Here is a 21,487-nt window from a genome sequence, read left to right as displayed (position 1 = left end):
ATAATGGCAAGACTGTAATGTATAGGTGGGTGCCCTCTGCATGGGGTTAATGGTAGAAACAGTCAAAGTCCATGAGCGTGTCATGAAGAGATGGTCTAGAGAGAGAACAGAGCTGGGGTGGAATGCAAGGAAACATGTATTTGGAGGAAAGAGGGCAAAGAAAGTCAAAGAAAAAAAACGGAAAAAAATGACTAGAAAGGTAAGAGTTTAAGAGAAAAGTAGTTGTAATTTTTATAATGTCATAGTAACCACAGGAAAAGAAACTATTTCAGTGGCAAGGTGGAGGTCACCAAGTCATTGCCAAGTGGATAATTATTAGGGGAATCACACACTTGAAAGCTAAAGGATGACAAATGGATTGAGGGAAGGAGAGGTGAAAAACACAGGCAATTATGCTGGAGAAAATGTCCTGGAATAAAAGGAGACAGGTTAGCAGCTTTGTGTTCTTGTTTAATCTAGAGCCATCTCCCTTTTGATCTCAGAGGTAAAGTGTTTATCCTTCTTTTCAAGACCAGCTTCTCCATTGTGTCCTCCTTAATCAGGCATCGTGCTCTTTGTGGCATCATCCTCTTTCTTATTACTGATTTTGTTCCTCATTTTGGAAATAATATTCTCAACTTCAAAACTCCTTTTTCTTGATTACTATTTCTCTCTCTACCATTTTCTCTTCTCCACATTTTTTCCGGTTTTCTGGATACTGGAAAGCTAGTTCTGCTTCTCATCTCCCCCCGATGGTGAGGCTTCTGTCTCTACTGTGCCACTGATGCTCTGGATAATGCTGATGATGTTATCAGTGCTAAACCAAAAGAGCCATTCAGTACTCACATTACTAGGTTTCTCAATCGTATTTACCACTTTGTCTCTTACCTAAGCTTCTCTTTTGTTGACCTATCATGACAACATGGTGTCCTGGTTCTCCCCATATCACCTGACCTTTTATTCCTAACTTTTGTTTTGTTTTGTTTTGTTGCTGACTCTTAAATTATTGGTGTTCCTAGATTCCATTATTAATGCTCTGAACTTTTCATTTTATACTGTCTCTTTGTGAGATATATCAACTTTCAAGGTTGAAACTCTGACCTATATCCTGAAGATTCCCAATTGTATGTTGCCACTTCAGGACTTCTCTGTGAAAAGGCATTTCCCTGAAGTTTCAAGTTTGTATGCTCAAATGTCCAATAAACATCTTCAAATACAACCTGTCTTAACCTAAACACCTCAGTCCCCCTTCCCAGCATGTTTTTCATTATTATTGGTGAATCTCATCTACCTTTATCTCACTAGAAAACTGGGGGTGATCTTTGATTTTTTATCTTTCTTTCCTTCACCTGATCATTCAAGGTGTCTCCAAGTTCTGCTGATTTTACCCCCTAAATATTTCTTGAATATATTTCCTCCTATTCATAACTGTGACTTCCATCTTAATTTAAGCCTTCATTATATTATGCTTAAACCACTGTAATGAACTCACTATTGTCCTTAGGTTCTTGATTTTTATTTCATTAATATTGATCTTACCAGAGTTTCCCCACAATCATAGTAAGTTATCAAGGTCATAAAACTGAATAAGCCATACAATTTAAAACTCGCTTTTTCCAAGTTCATCATAAAATAAATAAAATCCAACCTTGTTAAAATGACATGAGTCCCCCAAGATCTGATCCCTATATTCCTTTCAACTTCATTTTCAGACATTCCCCATTTTGAATGCTACAATAAATATCATATTGCTCATTATTCCAAATTCACAAATATAATGTAAAATTCAGGAAAGATGGTAGCAGGAAGGGATGGTCTTATGAATACATTGATTAGTTAGTATCATCTAAGAATTGATGAGAAGTCTCTCTTTCCTGTTTCTCCACCATAATGTATTCCAAGGATCTTTATATCCAAGATGTAAGACTTTTTCTTCCACAGTTAATGATTTATTCCATTGTTTCAGTCATTGCCATCCCCAGGCTGTACCCTTAAAATCTGAACAACCCTTGGGCAGATAACATTACATTCTTATTTCCTTGGAAATGATAGTTTATCATTCTAAGGCTGTAGGTCTACACCCCAGAAGTAATGTATAAATATCATGTGGGGGACGATTCATACTGTAAATATTTTCTTACTCCTCACTTCTTTACCAGGATTCTAACATACCCCATCTCCAAGTAAGCCTCACTGCCTAGGTACAAGTCCCTATTCCTAATGGGAACACATCAGGGTCTTCATGAGTGATGAGGGTCAAGAAAGGAAAGATTAAATTGTTTTGGAGAATTGAGTCCCTAAAGAAAATTGAGGGGAAGAATAATGAAATAAAAGCTTGGAACTACAGAAACCAATTTCTCAGTCTCACAGTTTACCTCAGGACTATCTCTAATCCAGGCATTACTTTCTAAGAGTGCTAGTTATTTTGTTTCCTTTATATTAGTTGGGATCTCTGAAGGAGTGCAATATAAATCTGCTTCTACCCCCCCCCAAAGTAAATCCTTCCAAATGTAGAGCAAAGAGAATTTCTCTCAGCACCAAAGGAGATTTCAGGTACCCTGTAGCGTAGAAAAAGAAATTGATTGAGGTCTTCTTTTGATTCCAGGCAGTTAGAAAATCCACTTACTTACATGAGCTATTTATTTCTAAAGTTTACTCTCCATAGAATTAGGCTTGATGAATATTACATCAGAAGTAGAAATGAAAGGATCATCATTTCATGCAAAATGTGTTCTTTTCTGTACAGATAATCAGCATTTTCAGTGACCTTTTCTGAGTATAAAAAAACTGCTTTAGGGGACTATCCTCCTCTATTTAATATGAATGTGGAACCCATCATTGAAAAGAAAACTTGGTCTTTATGTGTAAGTCACATTCAAATTGTTTACTAAGGGACATTTACTTTTCAGAGGATTAAAATAAAACAAACTGAAAAGTACACATTTGCTATACAATATTTATAACGATTCTTCTGGATAAAATAATTATGAATAAGACTATATACTCATGGGCTCTATTATAATTACAAATTTTCAGTGTTTCATTTCCATTAATGTACCACACATCTTACTATCTCCTTTATTTAAAGTATGCATAGTGAAGTCTGACTCTAGTTTGGAATTCAAGGTTTTCTGTAATTGGCCTCATCTTTTATTTTAAATTATTCCATATCTCCTCTGTGGGAGCATTCTGCTTCAGCTAAACTTGTTCACTTTCCTCTAGGCATACCTGAGGCTTTCCTGCTCCTTTGTCTTTCTTCACATCTTATTGGCTACACCTAAAATCCATCCTATTCCTGGAAAATCACCAACAACAAAGCTTACCCATTTTCCCTCTCAATTCAGAACATTTCTTATTAAGACATATTATTTGTCAACTAATACATTTAATCACTAAGCAAAAATATATCAATCACTTGCTATGTTAAAACAATACTAGGTAGTGTAAAAATGTAAGCAATACATGTCTAAATATCTCATGTATCAAAGAAAAAATGACAGTAAAATTTGGAAATATGTTGATTTATTGTATGATGAACACAATATTGAAACTTGGGGTGCAGCTAAACAATGGTAGGGTAAAATTTATACTCTTTAAAAATATTCATTAGAAAATAAGAAAGGCTGAAAATTGAATATCTAGAAAGCCATTTTTTTTTATATGGAAAATTAAACCCAAAGAAAGTAGAAGGAAGAGAAATTTTAAAATGTAATAATAAAAGTTAATGAAGTAGTAAATTAAGTTGTACAATAGGGAAAGCAAAAAAGTCAAAATTAGATTGGCCATAAAACCTAAAAAAATATATAGACTCTTATGAAAACTTATTAAGAAAAAAGAGAGAAGGCATGAAACATCAATGTCAGAAAATTAAAAGGAGGCATCATTACAGATCCTACAGAAAATTAAAAATAGGAATATTTTCCAATAAATCTGAAAATTGAAATGAAATTCATATTTTGAATCCATAACTATAATTCTTCCCCAAAGAAAATTCTAGCCAAGTAGCTTCACTGGTGAATTCTTTCAAACATATAAGGAAAAATTATCACGAATCTTACCCTGAACCTTCCAGGAATAGAAAAAGAGGAAATATTCAGTCATTTTATGGAGCTAGAATAACCTTGATGCCAAAACCCAACAAGAACTAAAAAAGAAAGAAAACATACAAGCAAACTTCTTTTGTGAACATAGAGACATAGACCCTAACAAAATATTAGGAGATCAAGTCTGATAATGTGCATGAAAGATAAAACATAATAAATTTGGTTTTATTTGGGAAAAAAAAGTAATTAACCAGAATAATAGAATAAAGGGAAATGAATTACATTCATTCATTCATGTACATACATACATCCATTCTGTTAGTAGATCCATTTAATATAATCACTAGAGTAGAAAGAAACTTCCTTAATCTGAAAAGATATATAAAAACCATTTGCAAATATCATTCTCAGAGAAAATGAAAAAATTTCCATCTGAAAATTAGAACAAGACATCTGTTATTACCACTTCTGTTACACATTGTACTAGATTTTTTTAGCCAGTGTAATAAGGTGAGAGAAAGAAATAATATGTACAAAAATAGAAAAGTAAGAAATAAAACTCATTATTCACAAATGAAATTATTATCTACTTGAAACAATCAAAAGGATCTACTGCTGAACTATTATAATTAATGAGTATATTTAGCAAGTTTTCTGAAAAAGTTATGCTACCTTTCCCTCCCTTCTCTAGTTCATGACATTGGTTTTTGTTTTTGTTTTTAAGAGATCATGGCCAGTTACACTGTAGACATTTTGATTGCTTTGATGATTTCTTCAGAATTTTATTCAATATATTTTTTACATCCTGTATTTGATTAAACTGAAAGTTAAATCTTTGGCTTAACTGGATTCCAGTTGGATAGTTCAATGCTCTGGCAAGAATACTTCAGAGGGCAATATTATTTTTATATATCACAGTACATATCATTAAGAAGCCATACTGTCTGGATAACCCATTCTGAATGAATTGTTCTAAGTTTCATCATTGGTTAAGTTGGTGACAATCACATTGCTTTGTTTCAAAGTTACATTTTTCCCCTTGCAACTCTGTGGGGTGATACTTGGTTGTAATGGTAGTATTCAGTCCCTCATTCATCTTTCATCAAATGGCTGCTAGTGTCCTCTGAAGATCCTTGCTTGAGTCAGTTATTTCAGTGGAGAATACTGATTTTGTATGAATAATTTCTACTGTTTTGATGTATAAATAGGTAAACAGTGAGTACTCTACTGAGAGCAATAACTCTTAGAGATAGCATAGTTCAGGTTAAACAGCACCTAAATAATAATCTTATTTCTCTTTTGGTTACTTATGATTTGGGATGACTAATATTTAAATGAATCTCAAGCATGACACTGTTCTTTCAGTTGGTTAAACTAAGTTAAGCTTGAATTTAAAGGAACATCTTAGTTGACATTTTCAAGACACTGAATGACTCCAGCAATAACCTGAAGTGTAAGTCGATTAATCATAGTCCTGTCAAGTAGAATTATTTGTAGAGCTTATTTATCAATGCAGAATATAAAAGAAGGAGGTAGAAAAGAATGGAAAAACTAGTCAGAAGAAGGAAAGGAATTATTTCTTTTTTTCTCTAATTCTTTAACATTAGATTTAAAATAGGTTTCAGTTGGTTTATAGAGAAATGAGAAATGTTGAAAAGCTTTAAAATAGCTTGTTTAGAGGAAAGAGCTGGCAATGAATGAGTTACAAAATGCTTTTTTGAGCAGAAGCAGCATTTCCATCTGGAACTTTTATTTAAACCTTATCTCTGCTTTGCAGCTGTACCTGGAAAGAAGGAAGAGAAAACAACCAAGACAGTGGAGCAAGGTAAAAAAAAATGAAGGAGGTTGACATTATCTTCTTTAGAAAGACAACAACATGAGGAGGAAAGCACTGGATTCAGACAGGAGGAAGACAATAACTGTTAAATCTATTGCTCTCTATCACTGTCCTTGCATGTTTTTCTGTGCCAGGAAGAATGTGAGGCAGCAATTGGGTTTTTGTCCTTTTGTATAACTAAACTTTGAATATAAGTTCAGAGCAGGAAAACGCCACAGACTTCTTAATTATATCAGGGAAAATGCTGGAGATTATTGGGAATAAGGAAATGATCGGGGTAACTGGTAGACATTTTTCTGTTTGATTTGTGATTTTAACACCACCTGGTTGATCATAGTTTAAAGAATAAAGATGACATAATTCTATTTATGCAAAAATAACTTCTCATGCTTAAAAAATAATATGTAAAACTTAAAGAAAAAACACCAAAAGTAAATTATTTGCGTTTATACTATGACTTCAGCAATTCTCCCAAGAGGTCTGAAATCTCAATATTAAAAATCAGAATGTTACAAGTAATGCACTTTATTTTTATTTATGTAGTTATATAATAAGTATATCACTCTAGAGTATGCTTGAGAAAAATGCAAGAGTACAGTAGAGTTAAAGCATTTAAAGTGATGTTGGGCCTTCTGTTAGAGCTCAGAGTGCTAATAACTTTAATTACGGTTCCCCCAGTCTTTGGCTTTTCATCTATTATAATATTTATTATTTATTGTAATAAAACCAGAACTGTAATAATTTTGTCAGGAATGAAGTCAAAATAATTTTTCTTTTTAAATTTGGGAGTAATTAAATTCCTAATAGCAAAAATTTATTTTTGATATAAATATATCAAGAAAATCCTTTAACATCTCGAATATTTCAGATAAGTAAATTAAGGTTAAGGATTCAATTAAGTTAAATGATTGGTTAAAAATTTATTTCATGGGCTTTTCCAAATAAAATCAGATTGCAATTGCACTGAAAAAGTTTTCAAATTAATTTTGGCTTCTGGGGGCTCTGTGAAATTTTACAATTCAGTGGAATGTTTCTATCAACTCCTTTTTGATGTGGGTATTTCCGTCTCTGAAATGTAAAGTAGAGGAATAGAAGCTCTACATCCCAACTTTAGCTTGTTCACTTAGGCAAGGCCCCGAGCCTAAATTTCTTCTGAAAAAAAATAAATAAATAAAAAGGTGTTAATTATATCTGACCTGCCTATTCAACAAGATGTGGAGATCAAATGAGAAAACATGGGAAAGAATATGAAGAATGATAAATTCCTAGATAATTGCATAGTCCTTACTTAGGCATATTTCCTTATCAAATCAGCTTTACTACAGGTGAGATAAACTATCAAACCACTTTGGTCTCACTAAGCTTCACAGTTTTTTCCTTTCTATATAAAGGTGTTGATTGCTCATCTTTGGCATTTGTAGATTTGCTTTTACACCCACAGCATACTAAGAGAAGATTGGCTAGAATGTAAAATGCCCACACTAGTAATAGTACCTAAGCGATAAGTAATTTAAACACAGATTGTTTATTTCTTCTTACCTGCATGTTGGTGTCACTTTCATTAATTCTATAATGTTTCCTCAGGTACGTAGGAGACTAGAAATGGCTCTTAGAGATGTGAACTTACTTTTCAGATAATTTTATAATTCTTTTTTTTATTAAAAATACCTTTTTTCATAAAAGCTTAGGCTCTTAGCTTATATAAAAAATGAGGCTCTCTCAATGGCTCTTTTTATATTGACTTAGTAAATCATTTCAGTTTTAAATATTGTAAAACAATGGCCTCATATTTTTCAACTATACATATCATAAGAAATAGAGTATTTGGATAAATTGCATATTTTTGAGATGATGTATGTATGACTAATAATTGATATGAAAAATATATTTTGATTTAAAAAATCAGAAAATGTGAAAATAAGTCAATGACATTTTACAGATTTCATCAGAATATTCTAAAATGTATTCATAAAATGAGGCTCTAAATCTATTGTGTACTTCTCTTCCTTATGCAGTTCAGTTATCTTGAGAAGTATAAATAATCTAAAACTGTTTATAATGCATTGAGGTACAATGAAATAGTTCTTAAAGAGTCATTTTTTTTCATTTAAGTTTGCCTCATGAACTTGTACTGGGGGAAAATATGATTTTCAAAATTCTCACTAGATTTAAAATATACTTGGTGATCTATATAAAATTGTGTATATCGAACCTCTGGAGTTAGTCTGAATTATAATTGTATTTAGGAAACATTGATTAAGCTGAACTTTACATTATGGGAAATTCATGTAGTGAAAGATGGAATGAATTTTATGGTAATGTAATTTAGTAAACTAGACCTCATAACAGGTAAGAAGTAGAAATTTAGTTAATCTAACTTCTGCAAAAGTCCAAAAGTGTAACTCTATTTTATCTCTAACTCATGGTTAGTAGTATTTTTCAGTTATTCTTTTTGTGAAGATCTTAAATTGGCTGGACTAGAATTTTGAATATTAAGAAACATTTTATAAAGAATTCCTCCACTTTAAAGTGCACACACACACACACACACCATCCTTGTTTTGAAAGCAAGTAGCGAGAATCACCAAGAGATAAAAATGTTTAACACAGTTAAGTGTTGCTATCCTTACAGTGAGAACTAAGGAAAGCCAAAGATAAAACATTATGACACTTGCTAGGTGTTGTGTGCTACCGTAGGGGGATCCATCTATAGATATTTGTATATTACTTCTAGAAAGAGCGCATCATGTTTCATTAAGCTTAATTTATTCATTTGTTGACATTTAATTTCTTATAGTGTACATTTCCTCCTTGTTATTCACTTTCAAAATCGACCTGCCTCCTATATCCCATTTACCTTTCCCTTTTTCAATCTTGATTTCTTTCAGAAGAAAACATTTAGTAATACTTGTTTGTAACTAGCCCGCTGAGCAAAAGAGTCACCCTAAAGAAGCATCCAAGGGCTTATTACTTACTTGGGCAGGGAAGGACACCAGTCAAGACAATTAACTTTAAAAGACCTGAATTGTAGATTGGAGTCCCCACATCTCCCTGTTTTTAATTTTCTTCCTTCAAAGTGACTTAAATCCAACAGTGAAAAAGTAAATAGTAATAAACTAGATCACTTGCAAATCATCTTTCCTTTTCTTTCATTCACACCTATGCATGAGTTCATTTAAGGTCTTCTTTAACAGTCTGTTCTAGAAGCCTGTAACAGTGCTGGCATACAGCATGTGTTCAATGAATATCTGTGGTTTGAATGAAAACAGGGGGGTTGTTGAAGAAAAGACTATAAAGTGATCCAGATTTCAATGAACTGTGCCTCTAAATACTCTTCAATTAAGAGGGCATTTTAGTTAATCAAAATATGATTTCCAATAGTAAAGGTTGCCATATTTCAGAAACCATGACATAAGTGATTAAATTCTTCAGTTCTGCAGTGGAACTAGTAGAGAAAAAATAATAATTAAATATACACTATTCGTTAATGACACCATATTATTATGATCTTTGTAGATGGTGTTCTTACACAGACAAAACTGCATGTGGTGAATATTCCTCATATGGATAAGCATTCAAATATTAAATTTTAGTAATTGCAACGCTTGTGAATTTTTTTTAAATACTTAAAATGGAAGAGAAAATTAAACAATTGCCCAATTCAGCCAATATATGAATGTAAAAATAGAAACATTAGGCCTATCCCTGTTTTTCTTATTTTTACAACTGTGGAGCAGAATTTGATGATCTCTTAGTCCTTCCAAATGTAAAAATGTTCTATTTAACAAAGTTTTTAAGCAGTGTGTTCCTAACATCAAGATATAAAGGCTATTTTTCTTTAGGGGAAGCCTAGTCTAGAAGGACTTTCTTTTCTAAAATTTTTGAGATTCAAGTGCTAAGGAAAAACATACCATCAACTTGAGTACTTATACTTCAGTATCCTAAAATTAAACTGAAAGTTTCACCTCAGAAATATTAAGTATAGTTTTCCATCTTCTTAACTATTAAAAATCACTTCAAAATCGTTAAGTAGAAACATGACAGAAAAATATTCACGAAAAAAGATTAAATAGAATTTAAGTGCCTATCAGCCACAAGAATAAATCTGAGCACAATTAGTAATCATTTGATTCAGGATAAAGCTGGAGCATGTGGATCATAAATGTATCAACTACAGTTCACTTCCTGTAATAAAAAATTCTATCTTGCCTTAAATTAAGAAATGTTTCTAAATTCAGAAGCACGCGAATTTGTGTTCATTTGTGTTCACCTGAAGAGTTTCTTTCTTTGCCTTTGATTCTATTTTGTAAACAACGGTACCCTACGTAATTGTATTAGTGTTTTTAGTTGTCATAACAGCAGGGAAACCCAAATGCTATCACAGCTTTGTGTATTTGTCCCTGTCCTCCTTCACCTTTTCAGATTCTTTTATTCTCTGTACATGCACTGGTCTATTTAGAATATGTGATGTGTACTTATTGTAGATTTATCTCCTACTTTCGAGTGAATGTTAATAATATCTAAGAATAATGGTTTCCCTGAGAGAAACTTATTTATTTAAATAATTAATGTTTATATTTCATGGTGTGTCAACATTATTTTAAAAAGAAGCAATTTTGCATTTCAGATCAATGGAGTAAAACCGGAAGTTTAGTTAATATGAATTGTATTTAACGATTTACTTGATATGTGATTACAAAATAACCTATTTGCACATGTGCACTAAGTCATGCTGTTGACCCTCAATAAATGTTAAATGATAACAATACTATTGATTCCTGTGAATTCCAAACTTTTTGACAACAGTTTGTGCTTTGATTGTTTAATATTTATTGAGCGCCCACAACAGAATAGGCGCTGGAGAATGGGTGTGAGGAACATGAAGTGGGCTTCAGAGAGAAGATGGTTTACATCCGGGGCTTTACAACACATGACAATGCGTGTACTCTGCTTATTTATGTATTTTATGTATTTTCAAAAGAACCTTTAGCAATTCTCCACTGTCTCACTTGCTCACATAGCACATCTCACTTCTTACTTTTATTTAATACCTTTAGAATGTTCTCGTGATTATTTTATCTTATGTATATGAAATTCTTTTCTGATTTCCTTCTCACTATGTTCCTCCCCACTCCTCTCATCCTTTTAATAATGAGATAGATCTAAATCCTACTTACACAGCAGAACAACACCTATTCAGAACGAATTTGTATTATTGCATGGATCTCCCACAGGGGGCCATGTTCTGCCATTGCAATATTTGGTTCACATTTATTGATAAGAATGCCATTCAATGCTAAAGAGAATTTCAGCCCAATAAAAGAGCAAAGCGTGCCAATGCTGTTGACAAGATTTCGAGGTGATGCTACGAGACCCATTCATGTTCTAGCTTTCTCTCAAAAGTTAAAGTTCTTTTTCATTAATGATCCATTTTTTTCTAATAAACTAATGTGTGACTTGTTCACTCTTATTTTATGTAGGATATACTAGAGGCAAGTACAGGTCACACAGGGATGTAATTTTAAATTTTTGTTTCCATGAAAATATTCTGTCTTTTAATTATCCTGAAAATGAATCATTCCTCTGCCTATCTGGTCTCTGTGACTATTTGTAATTCCTTCCTTTTCTTAGAGATTCTGACCATTTTATGGAGAAGCAAACTAAAACTATAAGATTGCCCCCAGGAACATACCCTTGTACTTCATATTGGGATCACTACTCTTTTTTTGGTTGGGGGGGAGGTCACCACCCTTAACACCAAGTAACCTTATCAACTATAGGTCAGAGAAACTGGTAGGTAGATAGGTTGAATTACCTGAAAAGACACCATACCAGGAACAATGTGTCACTCCTACGCTGTCTGCATTCTACTCCTTCCATGATTTATCAAAGTAGTTTCTTAATGGGAATGTTATCAGTCTTTTAAGTTCTTAAAAGTAACTCACTTTTCACATCAAATATGTGCTCTTGCTTCACTTATAATCCTCAAATGTTGTCTTGATTTAACTTCCAACAATCTTCATGTAAAAATAATAGAATGCAATTATGAACCATTTCTTAAAGCCCAGTCAAATCTAATTGTAAATATGAAGAAAGTTGGCTTATGATATCTGAATTTAATGGCAATGACCTTCAGATTTCTTTTGCCAATACTTAATATAATTTCATAATTTTAAAATAATGGAAGTATGGATTCTTTAAATTATCTACATCTTAATCTTATGTTGATAGTTCTTTAAGACATCCTTAAATATGGGGGCACCTGGGTGGCTCAGTTCGTTAAGCCCCTGACTCTTGATCTCAGCTCAGGCCTGGATCTCAGGGTCATGAGTTCAAGCCCGGCATTGAGTTCAAGACCCATGTTGGGTTCCACTTAAACCCCTCCCCCCAAAACACACACACACACACACACACACACACACACACACACACACACACATCCTTAGATCTGGAAGAGTCTGTTTCCATTCTCTTCCTAGTGAAATTCTCTTACAAATCCTATTTTTCCTCATATGCAATTTCAATTACCATTACCAGGACTTGGCATGTAAAAACAACTTTTAATTATTTAACATAAATACTTGAATATTAAAATTTTGTTCATTCTAGGCTAGATTATATAAAGGATTGAGGAAATGCATCGTAGTGTTTACCATACAACACACCAAGAAATGCTTCCTTATGAGCTCAAGAACATCAAGCTGCTAATTATGCCTTTTTTTTCTTTTGATATTTTGTACCACTCCTGCTATTATCCTGAAGCCACATATGGATTGGATCCTTTTTCCCTTGGAAATCTTTAATAGAAAGTATATCATAAGCTGCTATGTTACAAAGGTTGTTTCCTCAGGTTTTTTTTTTCTTTTTATTGACTTTTTTCTTTCATTTATAAATCAATTTTCTATTAAAGACCTGTTTAGGGAAAAAAATTGGCATACCTACCTTGAATAAAAATGTATAAAACCCAATTGTTATGCTACATCCTATAACACATTAATGGAGGTTAGCTCTATTCTCTAAAAATCAAATTGCAAGAAACCATATGAAATCATTAGCCCCACATGCATTGTTACTTTCTTCTTGCTGTAAATGAAATTATACATTTTAGGTCAAATAATTTCAGGAATGAACATGAAAATTTTATCAATAGTCTACATAAAATTTACCTGTGTCTTGTTGACTACTACTGCCCCAATTTGTCATCGAATGATGATGTAATATAAACTGATTGAAAAGGATTCTTAAAAAAAAAGAAAAATTTAATTCAGATCTTCTCTGGAATTCTAAAATGGCAAAATCAAGTTAAAAAATTTTTTCATTATTATAACTTGCAAAGTCTGGGTTTTATTTCACATCATTCTAGAATAAACTACTAGTCAGATAAGCAATACAAAATATCTGTATTGTCCTTAAAACTCTTGGCAATAAAAATCATGGTGAACAGTTTTTTACTTGGAGTTAGCACTTATAGTGTTGGTTCTTGAAAAGAAAAACTGATGAAAGCCAATGATAATTAAAAATATTAACCTGTTTGAACAGTCAAGTATAGAGCTATCTCAAAACAACACATAAATCTTAGTCTTCCTTCCCCATAATTTATTCTGTGACATTAGGCTATTTACCTGCCTTATCTAGCCTCTTTTATAAGCCAAGATGATTTCACTAAGCAATCTCTAGAGGAGCTTCCAGTCATAATATTGTCTAATTCTCATTTGTAAAAATTGTCTCCTATGTCTGAGGCATTTCCACTTTGCCCCAAATTCTAAAGATAGACTTATTTTTCTGATTGCAAGTACAATCTGTACAAAAGTGTATATAGGAAAGTCAGATTCAGATTCTAAAATGAAAATATTTAAAAATGTTATTTAAATCTACTAAATGAAATTGTATTATTTGAAGTATCTACTCTGTTTACATTTCAAAATATACAGTTAAATCACACTTAAGAACCAAAAAGTGTATCTCCGAAGCAAAGCATGCTATTGGATATTTAATTAAATGACATGAAGATTCTCTAAATATGATTTAACCATAAGTATCAGTAATGATGGCACACAGGATGTAGAAATTATGCCCTCAACACCCATGCAAAAAAGAAACTATCAAAGATGAAACAGAAGATGCTGTCTCTGGAGACAGGAGATCGTGGATAACACAACTGTGGGAGGCTTCAGTTTGGGACTATTAACAAACAAGATGACAATGACTTTCTATGTATTGCTAGTCAGTTTAGTATGTATAATATTCTTTTATGAACAAAGCGTTATTAATTATATTGACATAATACCAGAAAGAATATTTGTATTTAGCATCTTCAGAGACTATCACTGTAAGGATATAAATTTAAGTTCTTTAGTAGAATACTATAGGTCCCTTCACCACCAATTCTCATTTTGACTTTCAAGCTTTTGCTCATTGCTTCTTCCCTACTTTGTACATCCAGCAATCCAGCCACATGACTTTTCACACTCCACGGTTTGCTTATGTTGTTCCTTATGTTGGAGATGTCTTTCCAATTCTTCTTTGATGACAAACCTCTTATCCAGTTTCAGAATCCACTACAAATGCCAGTGCTTCTGTGAAATCTTTTCTCATTCCATCACGTAGAATTTGTCAATCCATATGCTATGGGCCTGGATCCCTGTGTGTGTGTCTCTGTCATCCATGTAGATGTGTTCTGGTATTAACTGAACTCAGTGCAACCATTTGTGCTTTTCCAGCTCCCAGCACAATAGAGACACTGAATAAATGTTTGCAGAATAAATTGAGTTTATCTTCTTAAAATACAAAAATGAATCCTCCTTTTAAAATATTTTTCCCAAGTGAAGGAACCTAAATGACAGTCCTTGTTTTGCAGGGGATCACTTTGTCACACTAATAAGCACTGTAGAAAGGAGAGTTTACAGTTTTTTTAAATGGCATTTGCTTTTGTTTTACCTCATCTAAATCCCTTTTGAGAGTCTAGGACTTCAATTTTCTTTTACTTGTACATATATGTTACAAAGTTTAAAGTACTGTTAGATGAGAACTTTCTAAAAAATATCTAGGAAATCTAAAATATAATCAAATCAAATCAAACAATGAATTAAAAAAATTACACTGTGAACAAGTGGGATTTATTCTAGTATGCAAAGCTGGTTTAACATTTGAAAAATCAATTAATATAATCCATCACATCAACAAGCTAAAGAAGAAACACACGATCCTATCAATAGGTACAGAAAATCATTTGACAAAATCTAACATCCATTCATGATTAAAACTCTCAGCAAACTACGAATAGAGCAGAACTTCCTTAACTCAATAAAGAGTATCTACAGAAAACCTACAGCTAACATCAAACTTGATGACAAATAGTTAGACGCTTTCCCAAGATAAGAAAAATGGCAAGGATATCCCCTCTCACTAGATCTCTTCAACATTGTACTAGAAGTACTAGTTAATGCAATAAGACAAGAAAGGGAAATAAAAATTTACCAACTAAGAAGGATAAAATAAAACTGTTTTTGTTCACATATGATATGTGTCTGTGTAGAAAATCCCAAAGAATCAAGAAAAACCTCCTGGAATTAGTAATTATAGCAAGGCTTCTGGATGCAAGGCTAATGCACAAAAGTAAATTGCTCTTTTATATGGCAGCAATAAAAAATTGAAATGAACAAAATTAAAAGTGCAATACCATTTGCATTAGGAATGACAAAAGAAATATTTAGATGTAATAATAACAAGATATTTGTAAGATTTATATGAGGAGAACTACAAAACTCAAATAAAAAGATAAAAGAACCAAATAATTGAGAATTATTCCATGTTCTGAGTGGGCAGACTCAAGATTGTTAAGATATCAGTTCTTCATCTATAGATTCAATGCAATCATAAATAAAAATCACAGTGATATTGATAAATTGATATTGTGGCTATCAACAAACTTATTATATAGTTTATGTGGAAAACGAAAAAACACAAAATAGCTAAGACAATAGAAGAACAAAGTTGGAGGACTGACACTACTACTTCAACTGTATATAAAGCTAGAACAATCAGCATGATGTTGTTGAAATAATAGACTAATAGACCAGTGGAACAGAATAACCCAACAATAGACCCACAAAAATATATTCAACTAATCTTTGACAAAAAGCAAAAACAGTTCAATAGAGAAAGTATAATCTTCTCAACAAACAGTGCTGGAACAATTGGACACCCACAAGCAAAGAAGAAGAAGAAGAAGAAGAAGAAGAAGAAGAAGAAGAAGAAGAAGAAGAAGAAGAAGAAGAAGAAGAAGGAGAAGGAGAAGGTGAAGGAGAAGGAGAAAGACACAGATTCTACACCCTTCTCAAAAAATAAACTCAAAGTGGATCATAGATCTAAACATAAAATGGTAAAACTCCTAGAGGATAACATAAGAAAATCTAGGTGGCCTTGGCTTTTGGCAATGGCTTTTTAAGTACAACACCAAACGCACAATCCATGAATGAAAAATTCATACGTTGGACTTCATCAAAATTAAACACTTCCGTTCTTCAGAAGATACCATCATGAAAATTTGAAGACAAGACACGGAATGAGAGAAAATGTTTACAAAATACATATCTGATAAAGGACTAATAGTCCTTTGGATAATATCCAAAAAACATGAAGAACTCTTAAAACTCAATAATAGGAAGATGAACAAATCCTTTTAAAAATTGGCACAAGATCTGAACAGATACTTTACCAAAGAAGATACACAGATGACAAAAAAAGCATATGAAAAATGTTCAACTTCATACATCATTAGGAAATTGCAAATTAAAACAATGAAATGCCACTACAAACCTATTAGAAGGGCTAAAATCCAAAACACTAATAACATCAAATGTTGGGTAGTATGTGGAGCAACAGGAATTCTCATTCATTGTTGCAGGGAATACAAAATAGTACAGCCACTTGGGAAGACAGTTTGGTGGTTTCTTATAAAACTAAATGTACTCTTACGATACAATCCAGCAATACTATATATCCAAATGACTTAAAAACTTTTGTCCACACAAAACCTGCACAAACCTGCTTTATTCATAGTTGCTAAAATTTGAAACCAAATACACTCTTCTATAGGTGAATAGATAAGTAAACTCTGTTACATCCATACAATGCTACTTTTTACAGTACTAAAAATGCATGGGCTATCAAGTCACAGAAAGACATAGAGGGAACTTAAATTCTATTTCTAAGTGAAAAAAGCCAATTTTCAAAGTGTTCTTATTATATAACCCCAATTACATGATATTCTAGAAAAGGTGAAACTATGGAGTTGGTATGGTTCAGTGGTTGCAGGGGTTTCAGAGGAGGGAGGGATGAATCAGTGGAGCACAGGGAATTTTTAGGTCAGTGAAACTACTCTGTATCATACTAATAGGAGATGATGTCATTTAATTTGTCAAAATCAATAGAAAGACTAAAATGAACAGTGAATCTTAATGTAAACTGTGGACTTTGGTTGGTAATGATGTATCAATATTGGTTTATCAATTGTAACAAACGTATCACACTAGTGAGAGATGTTGATGATAAGGGAGGCTGTGTGAGTTAGGGGTGGGAGTATGTGGGAACCCTGTGTACTTTCCGCCCTATTTTGCTACAAACCTTAATCTGCTCTAAAAATAATTGAAGTTCATTGATTTTAAATAAGTATATAAATCTGAAAGAATTAGTCCACTAGGTAAATTTCAAAGTATTATGTTTTAAGATTCTATACCATAAATAATGGGAAGATTCATAAAAATCCCTATTTACTTTTTATTATATTAATAATTTTTAAGTTAACATTTTTCTTATATTCAATTATATTTCTTCAAAATTTCTCTGTATTCTCTCATAAAATAAGTTTTATGTTTGAATGCTTAAACTATAATGAGACTAATTCCCAAGATCTCACATAAATGTGTTTATACAAGAGGAGTTCTAATTCTGAAAAGAAGTTCAAAAGACAATATAGACTATGGATAATTGTAGTTAAAATAGAATATATTACATTTAAAATGAATAGATGATTAGCAATTATTACAAACATTGAAATAAGTATATGCATATAGGTGTGTGAGATTATCCAATTTTGGAAATTCACTATCCAAAATTTCCTAGATAACAAAAAGTAAAATGCTAGATTTAAACTTCCAGGAAAAAAAAAAGCTAGGTAAATATTAGGTTGAAATATATGGTTTTTTTTACCACGAAAGCTGTCAAATATCAGCAATTTCATTTTACTTTGATAACTTAGCTAGGTTAGGATTGCAAAGTCAGGCAATAACTAACCACAAAAGGTGATTATAATGATTATTAGGCTTTTATGTAAATATTGAAGGACAATTTTCCTAATAAAATGTGGTCAGCACAAAATTGACAAATTTATTAATTTATTCAACAATTAGTTATTGAATTCTTAGTATGTGTCAGATGACATGGTCTTGCTTCAGAAGTATTGGGAAGGCTATGGCAGACTGGTAGTTATGGAGAACAATTGATGTGATGTGGTGATGCAAACATGTTCACTGTTTATTCTGAGGGGGCATCTGACATGCTATCTAGTTTATAATATGCTATTCTCTTAGTGCATAGTGTAGTAGTTTAACTCTACCTTTGTAGTTTGATCGTCTGGGTTCAAGTTTCCCACTACTGTTTAGTAGCTGTGACCTCGGGCAAGTTATTGCCTCTTAGCTTCTGCTGTCAATCCATAAAATGTAGATAATACCTAACTCTCTGGAATGAATGAGAAATTAAAGAGATTTGTCTTAGCTCGAGGTTCCTGTAACAAAAGTAGCACAGACAGGGTGACTTAAACAGAAATTTATTTATCACAGTTCTGGAGGATGGGGAGTCCAAGATCAAAGTCCCAGCCAATTTGGTTCCTGGTAAGAGACCTCTTCCTGGTTTGCAGACAGATGCTCTCTTTCTATATACCTGATATAGTAGAGAGAGAGACAGAGACAGAGATAGAGACAGAACTCAGCTATCTCTTATCTCTTTTACAAGGTTACTATCCCATTCATGAGGGCTCCATCCTCATGACCTAATCATTTTCCAGAGCCCCACCTTCAAATACCATCACATTGGGTTTTAGGCATCAACATATGAATTTTGGAGGGACACAAAAATTCATTTCATAGTAAGATCATATGTAAAATGCCTAAGGATATAAAATAACACGTTATCATTGTATATGAATACAGGAATGACCAAGACCTAGCTTTGCCTGCCACCAAGCATGCTGTAGTCATGTAATAACATTTTTTCTTGAAACAAACATGGGATCTTGGAATCCTGGCTGGAACATAATTACATGAGAAAAATTTCATGGCTAATAAAGTTTTCTATAAAAACAAAATCATTTATAGTAGATTTAGGGCTCAGTAGCTAATTCTGTGCCTACAATGTCCTAGTTTATCTCGGCTCCCAAATATATAAAGAAGTGCTTATTTTCCTTTTTTTTTAAATCATTGCATATTGCTGATCTTTCCAAAAGAGCTGGGCAGAGTTGAACTAAAATGACTAAAATGCACCCCACTGAGGTACTCTCCAGAATTCCAACCAGTATTCTGATTATTAGTGTGTAACGAGGACTAGAATATAAAGGCATGTGCAGAGTCCACTCTCTGCAGCCAAGCTACACAGCCTAAAATCATCATAATTACAAAGCTCAATCAGAATTTAAAGGGAAGGGGTATTTAGATGATTTCAGGAGAGTCCCTCAACTAAGATTATTTGAAAAACTATACTATTATAGGGAAGAACTTGTCAAAAGGGCTAAAATACTGAATCCATTGGACAAGACTTTCTCCCCCATTGTGATTACAAGATGTGTATTGAACAAGTTCTATATCTGTTATTTGTTTTGAATTCTTATGCTGTGGTCTATGTCACAGTTTTAATATACTAACACAGCCCAGCTTGCCTAGATCTCCACAGTGCTTGAGTAATGTAAGGAAGCTCTTTAGGGGTGTATTGATAGTATTATATAGTTGGTGCTTTCTGAGCTCACCAACTCTTACCACCCTATTGATTATGTAGCTTAACTTTCAAAGAATAGTCTAATTTGCCTTATTTACAGTATCTTAAGGAATACCTCACCATAGTCTCCAAGTCCTGACAGCGTTTTCCAGATGTCATTCAAGCAAATTTTATATTATGCTTTTTAATCAGCTGTCCGATTAGAGGTAGATGATAATATCGGTTACAAAATTATATTCTTTTTACATAAAATGTAAAGGCCAAGAAAGAAATGCAATGAAGGTTCCAAGGTTAAAACAAAAAAGATACCAACATGTAAATATAATTGAATTGGAAACATTTTTAATTAGGATTTTTAAACAGATACTTAGAGGAAAACATTTTTAAATGTTACAATTGTGTCCGTCAAGTGCTTTGGTCCATAGAATAGGGAATGATTAAATGTATAATTAGGACAAAGAGAAAGTTAAAGATAGCTTCCGACCAAGTCATACTTAATTACAAAGTTAATGGACAGTGTCCCAGTAAAATTAAACTCTGACAACATCTTTTAAGGAGCATTCAAAATTATTATTAAATAAACATCAATATATTATATTTTCCTTCATGGGAATTACAAGCACAGCATTTTAAACTATTTAGAAAACTTGAGAATGCTTTTCTCTATATTGATTCATAAGATTTATATTTTAGAGTTTGGAAAAGATATTAAATTCTATAAAATGACTTTTCTAAAATATCTCTGATTGTCAAAAATTTTGTCCAAATGAACAGAAAACAATAACAGATGCATGTAGAGCATTCACATATTAAATATTTAAAAAATCATGCAATTATTCACAATTAAATCATTTTAGGAGCAATATAGTGTCACTTTAAGAAGCAATAGAAATGTTATGAAACAATTTTAATATTTTTGATGCTGTGTGATGTATATTAATAGTCATATTCAGGAAATTATCAAGTATTATTAAACTTATAAATAGAGCTCTCCATATGGTTCTTTAGAACTATTCTTTCCATCAGAAGAAAAATCCAAAAAGTTTGATACATTGATCTTATTCATTATGCTCATGAAAAAATATCTCAAATCAGCAGACATCTTGTATCTACAAAAGAGGTAAGAAAGGCAGTTTTTAAAATGACATTTCTGAACACCTCATTAAAGCTAGCTGGGTAAGAAAGGTTAACAATTTTGAGTTTGGTGCTTTTCACAGCCAGGAGGCTTAAATTGCCTAATGATTCTGTTGGGCTTTTTAAACCTTCCAGTTTCAGTTTCTTTTTAAAATTTAGCTATATGTGATATTGACATCAAACCAGGATACTCTAACAGTAACATTTTTAATATCCTAATGTCCTGACATTGAACTTGATCATTCAGAGCAATGAAAAATAAATAGCAGTCAGATCAAAGATTGTATTATTTCCTTTAAACACATTGCTTAGGGCTCAAAATATTTATGTTTGTGCTAGGGAAAAACTCCAGTGCTGATTTCCTCTGTTATAAGATTATCCATTATTTCAGTCTTTTGTTTTGCCTGTTCCATGGGCATCAAAAAAAATTTTTTTTTCTAGAAGAAAACACTGTTGTTATAGATACATTTTATCTTCTACAGGACCATGTTAGAAGAAAAAGCAAATG

General features: G+C 32.4%; 1 protein-coding gene across 1 annotated transcript in view; it reads left to right on the top strand.

Annotated features, from left to right (window-relative positions):
* The window catches only part of TRDN (triadin), a 276,837-nt gene that overhangs the window by 197,746 nt on the left and 57,604 nt on the right, over positions 1-21,487 (top strand). Inside the window, 1 exon segment of the mRNA XM_040627484.1 lies at positions 5,800-5,847. Coding sequence (XP_040483418.1) covers positions 5,800-5,847 — 48 coding nt within the window.

This window comes from Ursus maritimus, unplaced genomic scaffold (genome assembly GCF_017311325.1).
Source record: "Ursus maritimus isolate PB19 unplaced genomic scaffold, ASM1731132v1 scaffold_13, whole genome shotgun sequence".
NCBI lineage: Eukaryota > Metazoa > Chordata > Mammalia > Carnivora > Ursidae > Ursus > Ursus maritimus.
This window is presented reverse-complemented; position numbering and strand designations above follow the sequence as displayed.